Source organism: Lolium rigidum, chromosome 3, assembly GCF_022539505.1.
Source record: "Lolium rigidum isolate FL_2022 chromosome 3, APGP_CSIRO_Lrig_0.1, whole genome shotgun sequence".
Taxonomy (NCBI): domain Eukaryota; kingdom Viridiplantae; phylum Streptophyta; class Magnoliopsida; order Poales; family Poaceae; genus Lolium; species Lolium rigidum.
This window is the reverse complement of record NC_061510.1, coordinates 367364379-367373063: the sequence shown is the minus strand read 5'-3', so window position 1 is coordinate 367373063 and position 8685 is coordinate 367364379. Positions and strand designations below refer to the sequence as shown.

At 48.6% G+C, this 8685-nt stretch overlaps 1 protein-coding gene across 1 annotated transcript; it reads left to right on the top strand.

Moving 5' to 3' along the window:
- Positions 1-325: 325 nt before the first annotated feature.
- On the top strand, positions 326-4549 carry LOC124704249 (lipase-like PAD4). Its single transcript, XM_047236494.1, has 4 exons — positions 326-453; positions 650-1034; positions 2633-3825; positions 3895-4549. The coding sequence occupies exons 1-4, from the start codon at positions 428-430 to the stop codon at positions 4259-4261; spliced, it is 1971 nt and encodes a 656-aa protein (XP_047092450.1). The 5' UTR covers positions 326-427; the 3' UTR covers positions 4262-4549.
- The last annotated feature ends 4136 nt before the right edge of the window (positions 4550-8685 follow it).

Sequence of the window (8685 nt, the reverse complement as noted above, 5' to 3'; positions counted from 1 at the left end):
CTGAGAAGAATCATAAAAGGGTGCAATCATAAAAGGTTAATTGTGGAGGTATAGAAGAGATCCATGACCATGCCAACCAAAACCCTTTTGGGGTCTCCCCATTCAAAGCAAGGTCATCGCAAGGATTTAAAAATTAATCCTGCTCACAAACTATCAACTTGGGACTTTGACCATAGAGCTAGCTCAGTGTCAAGGAATATGGACTACCAAGGAATGTTAGAGAGCTAAATTCTCAAGCCTTTAAATGCAAAATCCATCAAAGAATCGACGAGAGATAAAAATTGCATCCAACACCTTGCCGTTGCCCCCACCACACCATGAGAGCACGACAAAGGCCACAAAAGTAAACTTGACCACTTCATCTCGCTTAACCCTCCTTCTCTCCCACTCTCTCGACTCGACCCCGCTTCCGGGAAGCTCGTCAGCCATGGAGGACGCAGACGAAAATTCCATGTAAGTTCCTCCGATTTTCTTCCACAACTTTTCTCCCCTCTAATCATATATAAACATACATGCCTGCGCGCACCGTGCACAAAAAGTTTGCTGCTTTAAAGCTTCGTCTCGATCGCGTCCAATTCGGGTAAAAATGAGCGAGGGGAATCTTGGTGAGTAGCAGAGGAGCTGAAAATGCGTCTGCTCCCTTTTCAAGGTTCGAGACTAGCCATGTCCTCGGCGCGCTGCTGGCCTCCTCGCCGCTGCTGGCGCGCGCCTGGGACCGGTGCGCGGCCGCCACCGCGATGGGCGCCGCTTCCTCCGGGTTCTTGCACAGCGGCGGCGATGTGGACGGGGGCACGGTCTACGTAGCCTTCTCCGGGGTGCAGGCTGCCCTGTCGGTGGCGGGCGCCGCGGCTGTGGCGAGCGGCGCCGACGTGTTCGCGCCGGTCGAGCTCCGCGGCGACGCGGCCGGGGCAAGGGTCTTTCCGCAGCTGGCCGCCGCCGAGCCGGATGCCGGCGCCGGTGACGGGGATTCGGTCGCCGTCCAGGCGCTGGCGCTGAGGTGCTTCGTCAAATTGTGCGGCTCACCGGAATTCCAGGTAAATTAGCGGGCCAATTAGCTGACATATATCTCAACAATCGGCATTAACCTCGTGTTTATCTCGTTGATTTCTCAGCTTATTAAATTTTTCTTGTAATGTTTAAGCGCGTGATGATCTGATATTTTGGGCCAAGTTATGGTGATGTCGATGTGCCTGTCTTTAGTTGGTTGGTATGTCATCTGCGTTCAGACTTGAGCAGATGCGAGATGTAGTTGATCAACAGTGTCAGTTATTTGATATTTCGCTGGGCAATAAATTGGCAGCTTAGTTGGGCCAAAATATCAAATGACAATGTGGGATAGAAACAAGATTGCAGTCTTACGTTTTGAGGGAAAACAACCCAATCTAGAGGTTCTATGAGTACTGCCATTGACCTTAACCTTCTCGTATATTCTTCTATTTCATTTTAATTCCATATTTAGCAAATTATACCTTTTTTCTTTTTCTTTCTTGTATTGCAGTCTGAAGTTGAAGTTGTTTTGTGGTAGACCAGTTCAGTGTCTATCTTGTTCTTCCATGTGATTTTTTAATGATTTATTTGGTGCCTTTGACATAGAGTTTTTATGAACGGGTTCATCTCAAACCTGTAATCCCTATCAAACTTGGCGGCCACCTTTACACGGTTTTTGGCGGCCACCTTTAAGATGTTGTGCACCTGTCCATTTCATGTCAGTGTGAACAGGAAGTACGGCACAAATGGCACAGTGCGTAGCATCCTAACAAGTTTTTATGTTGTGTGCTATTTTTTTTTGTTGTTACCTGCATTGCAGGAATTTTGTGTGGCCCACGGGTCACCGATGACAATAAAGCATGTAGAATGTAATGTTGTGGAGTTAATGATTGAAAGTGGCATGGCAATGTATTTTACGATTTCACCGCTTCATTTAGAACTTTTGAACAGAGGCCTGGTGTAATTGGTATCTTCGCGATATTAATATATGCTATTTGTCGAAAAAAACGTTTGAACAGAGGAATTTATGAAAATTATTATGTAGCGATTTCACATGAAGTGATTAAACACTCTTTAATTCTGGCAAGAAGAAAACCACATTCTGAATGAGGGCTGCATCTTAGCACTTAGGAAACTCGTCTGTGAAAAATGAGAATCCAGAATACATGCTGTTTTTTGCCAGAGAATGAAAGACTCTTCAGTGATTGGGGGTAATCTGAGATGTCTGATGAGTAGTTGTACATTATTTACAGTCATCCAGAATACATGCTACTTTTTGCTGGATATGCTCTTTAGATCCAGCAACTTCTCCCCACCTGGTTATAATTATATAGTACCTCCACATAACTAAGAGGAATATAGATTCCAATATTTCTTGATAAATTTCAGTAATGTTTGAGAGACCTTCGCCTGTTCATCTGGTGCTGCACTTTCTTCTAGTATCTCATTCCAAATGAATTTGTTGCCGGATTCTTATTTATGAGTCTCTGGATGTTCATAGTCTGTTTGTCTGACTCCTGGAAGTAGTATGCCTCTTGCTCTCTGCAGTTCTGCACCGAAAGATTTTTGCTCAGTTCATCGTTCTAATGCTTTACCAGTACCAAAACGGTCTCTGACTCATTATATTGGGTTAATAACAATGCAGATGCTGCTGAATCAAATAAAGGGCAAGGAGGTGGTGTTCACGGGCCACTCCCTCGGTGGCGCCATCGCTGCTCTTGCCGCGCTGCACTACCTCTGCATCTCATCGTCAAGTCCAGCATCGGCCCCAGTTCCTCCGGTGCTATGCGTCACATTTGGGAGCCCGTTGCTTGGCAACGAGGCTCTCTCCCGGGCTATCCTTCGTGAGCGATGGGGCGGAAGCTTCTGCCATGTCGTCTCGCAGCACGATGTTGTCCCGAGGCTCCTCTTCTGCCCCCTCGACGCTGTTCCTGTACGCATCATCGTTGGGATGCAGCTGCAGCAACGGCTGGGGTGCACTCGCCATGCGTGTGCGGTGTCGGTGCGTGTGACGGAATCCGAGCAGGAGGCGCTGCGGCAACTGATACAGGCACACATCCGCTCTGTGGCCATGGAGCAGAAGCTCGCAGCTCCAGAGACACGTGGCGGGAGCCCTTACCGCCCGTTCGGGACCTATGTGTTGTGCTCGCTAGACGGCGCAGCTTGCGTTGACAGCCTGACCGCGGCTGTTCAGATGCTCTATGCCACTTTTGCTGCCAGGTGCGTGCCAGGCAGCGTGACATCCCTGGAGGCTGCACACTCCTGCTATGGTGATCTCGTGCTTAAAATGCCGCAGCAGTTGCTCTTCAAGCGGCGTCCGAACACCATTGACGCACCACTGATGGTGTTCAACTCCAACTACGACGCTGGCATATCCCTTGCGCTCGAGGCTTCCGGCATCCACCGCGAGGCAACAGAGGGTACCACAGCACGGCACTGGCTGAAGGCATCGAAGCGGGCTGGGCGCAGCCCAAGCCTGAATTGCGCGGGGCTTGCGATGCGGCTGGGTAAGATCACGCCGTCCCGGGCGCAGATCGAGTGGTACAAGGCGTCGTTTGATGCTGACATGGGGTACTATGACGCATTCAAGCTGCAGAGGTCAACCAAGAAGTTCCACCATGCCAACATGTGCCGCCACAAGCTGGCTCAGTTCTGGGATGGCGTGCTGTCCATGCTCGACAACAGCCAGCTCCCCCATGACTTCCACCGTCGTGCCAAGTGGGTTAACGCTGCCCGCTTCTACCAGCTGCTTGTCGAGCCCCTTGACATCGCCGACTACCACCGGAACAACCTCCACAGGACAAGAGGTAGCTACATCAGTCATGGCCGCGAGAGAAGGTAAGAGTAGCATCACCATCATTGTTGATACTTGAGTTGTGAGCTCACGTGTTCATGTACACTCCGCAGATATGAACTGTTCGACAAGTGGTGGAAGGAGAGGGACGCCTTGGCTGGAATGGGCGACGCCTCAACCACAGCAAACAGGTTGAGGAGCAAGTACGCGGGTCTGACGCAGGACCCATGCTTCTGGGCGAGAGTGGAGGAGGCACGTGAGTTGACGGAGAGGGCCAAGGTCGAGCACGACGTGGCGTCACTGGCGATGAAGCTAGGGAGCTTAAGAGAGTTCGAGCGCTACTCTGGTGAGCTGGTGGAGAGCAAGGAGGTGTCTATCGACGTCCTCGCACCACAGTCGAGCTACACCTTATGGGTGGTGGAGTGGAAGGAGCTCAAGCTTAAAGATGAAATAAGGACAGCATTATTGTTCCAGATCTGAACTTACTGGAACAGCTCAAGAATTTTAATTTTTGCCGCTAGTTTTAGTCACGGTAGTATAGGGTACAGGTGATTGCAAATATGCAAAGGCTTGCAGACTGCAGAGGCACTGCACTATGATGTTATATCTGTTCTTTATCTTGCATCTTGATGCTGACTGGTTTAGTTATTTCTTAGTCAAGCCATGTTGTGATCTCCATGATTTAGCATCAGGGTGGTTGCAATTGTATATAGATTCCATGTATGATCAGTGTCTTGTTGCAAGTATCTTTGTATGTTCCCAAGCAAACTGTGAGATGAGTCCTTGCAACAATAATAGTTACATTCTCTGTTCACTATTTGCCCCTACATTCTAATAATCTAATCTGATCTGCATATGACAGGAACCGATTCATATCAGCCCCCAGGGAAATGCCATGTCGCTGGCGCTTCCTTGCCCTTGCACGATCCTATGGCAAGGCCCCTTTAGATTGTATTGAGACGCACATACGGACTTGGAGCATCTTGGCCCAAGAAACAACACCTGGTCCACCCCCCACGCTCCTCATGTGAACCCACTGTAATGACTGAAAGTCTGCCCCACACACCTCGAATTGGAGTGCCCTGATCGATCTCAAACCCTGAGTGGTTGTCCACAGTTTGCTTGGCATAGATTGTTCCACGGATCAGCAGCAGGGCACCAGGAGCTTCAACCAGGCATGTGTCGAATATGACGAGGCCACTCGGGTACTCTCTGAAGGACCAGGGAGCACCCTGGATGATGATCTCGATCCGAGAAATGAATAAGAGCTGCCACTGTGTAACTTGCCTCCATCCATCCATCAACCTTCTGTAACTTGCCTTCGTGGAAAATTATGTCAGGGACCTGTCGTAGCCAAGCACACTAACGAACCATTGATCCCCTCCCGGTTGGCACAATGCAAGCGCCCCCACGTCAACGATGGCAGCAACAAGAAGCTCCGAGCACAGGATTATCTTGTGTATTGTCATGGTTACGAGGTCCAGCAATGTATATCCTATGCTGCGACCGTTGATAACTTCATGAGGTTCGTCGATGAGGTCCGTGTTTACGAGGGAGCAGGTCTTGTCACGTGAGAAGACAAGCCACTAGCCTCAGGAACTGTGGAATTCGGCACTGTTGGGGATCTGGAAGGATTACTGTGAGGCAAGCGCCTGAAGAAGGTTCCACCGGGGAGTATGAACCACGGTAAAGGCGGGGGCAGGTTATGCTGACTGGCGGAGACGCACCAATGGTTGCATACAGCTGCGAAACGGATGCGGTCAGAGTGTGCAGGGAGGCGTTGGAGGACCAGGCCAGCAAACTCAGATGGTATGTCCGACCATGATCGCCGGTACTTTGCCATGTTACTGACATGGAGATGCTACAAAAATAAAAGATGGATAACTCTTAACAGGCAAACATATTGTACGATTGCAAACTGAATTACAGTACAAATAAAAAATGAACAACTCTTAACAAGGAGGCATATTGTGTGATTACAAAATGAATCACCGTAAAGAAATGGATAACTCTTAACAAGGAGACATATGTATGACTGCAAACTGAATCACAGCAACCTGGATTGTTGCTGCTGTCTGGGGAATATAAGAGCATCCCCAGCCGCTGGGCCTCCCCAGGCCGAAATCCATGGTCTGGGGATGTATTTTTTTTAGCCTGGGAGGACCATTTTTCCAGCGGCGAGCCCATGGTCACCTGCTCTCACCCACCGCGTGCATAGCGACGGTGCAGTCGCCGGAAAAGGGGAACCGTCGGAGTGGCCTCGACGCATTGAACCGCCGTAATGGTCCGATAAGTGGTCTGGGGAGCCCAAATGCCTCGTCGGTAACGGTCGAAGTGGCCTCGACGCGAGAACCGCCCCCGTAATGGAGCACGAACTCCGCGCAAGAGCAACCGCCGCTCTCTTCGTCGATAGACGTACATATACGGTTTCCGACGGCCGACGCCATTCATCTCTTCTCTCCTCACCATCCTCTATTACCATGAACGGTCTCTCTTGGCCATCGGACACCGACAACGAGGGGAAGTCGCCTAGATGGCACCATTGGTGAGACCGAGCTGCATCATCCATCAGCGACGATTCCCCGCCGCCGGCCAGCGAGGAGGAATGGGATGACGACGAGGCCGAGGAGCAGGCTGATGCGTGCAGTTGACACACGTCCGTTGGGAACCCCAAGAGGAAGGTATGATGCGCACAGCAGCAAGTTTTCCCTCAGAAAGAAACCAAGGTTTATCGAACCAGGAGGAGCCAAGAAGCACGTTGAAGGTTGATGGCGGCGGGATGTAGTGCGGCGCAACACCGGAGATTCCGGCGCCAACGTGGAACCTGCACAACACAACGAAAGTACTTTGCCCCAACGAAACGAGTGAGGTTGTCAATCTCACCGGCTTGCTGTAACAAAGGATTAACCGTATTGTGTGGAAGATGATTGTTTGCAAGAAAACGAGTAAGGAACAAGTATTGCAAGCAGATTTGTATTTCAGTATAAAAGAATGGACCGGGGTCCACAGTTCACTAGAGGTGTCTCTCCCATAAGATAAAAGCATGTTGGGTGAACAAATTACAGTCGGGCAATTGACAAATAGAGAGGGCATAACAATGCACATACATGTCATGATAAGTATAGTGAGATTTAATTGGGCATTACGACAAAGTACATAGACCGCCATCCAACTTGCATCTATGCCTAAAAAGTCCACCTTCGAGTTATCATCCGAACCCCTTCCAGTATTAAGTTGCTAAACAACGGACAATTGCATTAAGTATGGTGCGTAATGTAATCAATAACTACATCCTCGGACATAGCATCAATGTTTTATCCCTAGTGGCAACAACACATCCATAACCTTAGGGGTTTCTGTCACTCCCCCAGATTCACGGAGACATGAACCCACTATCGAGCATAAATACTCCCTCTTGGAGTTAAGAGCAAAAACTTGGCCAGAGCCTCTACTAATAACGGAGAGCATGCAAGATCATAAACAACACATAGGTAATAACTTGATAATTAACATAACATAGTATTCTCTATCCATCGGATCCCGACAAACACAACATATAGCATTACAGATAGATGATCTTGATCATGTTAGGCAGCTCACAAGATCCAACAATGAAGCACAATGAGGAGAAGACAACCATCTAGCTACTGCTATGGACCTATAGTCCAGGGGTGAACTACTCACTCATCACTCCGGAGGCGACCATGGCGGCGTAGAGTCCTCCGGGAGATGAATCCCCTCTCCGGCAGGGTGCCGGAGGAGATCTCCAGAATCCCCCGAGATGGGATTGGCGGCGGCGGCGTCTCATTAAGGTTTTCCGTATCGTGGCTCTCGGTACTGGGGGTTTCGCGACGGAGGCTATTTGTAGGCGGAAGGGCAACGTGGGGGGCCACACGAGGGCCCCACACCATAGGTCGGCGCGGGCAGGGCCTGGGCCGCGCCGCCCTATGGTGGCGGCGCCTCGTGGCCCCACTTCGACTCCTCTTCGGTCTTCTGGAAGCTTCGTGGCAAAATAGGACCCTGGGCGTTGATTTCGTCCAATTCCGAGAATATTTCGTTACTAGGATTTTCTGAAACCAAAAACAGCGAGAAAACAACAATCGGCTCTTCGGCATCTTGTTAATAGGTTAGTTCCAGAAAATGCACGAATATGACATAAAGTGTGCATAAAACATGTAGATATCATCAATAATGTGGCATGGAACATAAGAAATTATCGATACGTCGGAGACGTATCAGCATCCCCAAGCTTAGTTCTGCTCGTCCCGAGCAGGTAAAACGATAACAAAGATAATTTCTGAAGTGACATGCCATCATAACCTTGATCATACTATTTGTAAACATATGTAATGAATGCAGCGATCAAAACAATGGTAATGACATGAGTAAACAAGTGAATCATAAAGCAAAGACTTTTCATGAATACTACTTCAAGACAAGCATCAATAAGTCTTGCATAAGAGTTAACTCATAAAGCAATAAATCAAAGTAAAGGTATTGAAGCAACACAAAGGAAGATTAAGTTTCAGCGGTTGCTTTCAACTTATAACATGTATATCTCATGGATAATTGTCAACATAGAGTAATATAACAAGTGCAATATGCAAGTATGTAGGAATCAATGCACAGTTCACACAAGTGTTTGCTTCTTGAGGTGGAGAGAGATAGGTGAACTGACTCAACATAAAAGTAAAAGAATGGTCCTTCAAAGAGGAAAGCATCGATTGCTATATTTGTGCTAGAGCTTTTATTTTGAAAACATGAAACAATTTTGTCAACGGTAGTAATAAAGCATATGAGTTATGTAAATTATATCTTACAAGTTGCAAGCCTCATGCATAGTATACTAATAGTGCCCGCACCTTGTCCTAATTAGCTTGGACTACCGGATCATCGCAATACAC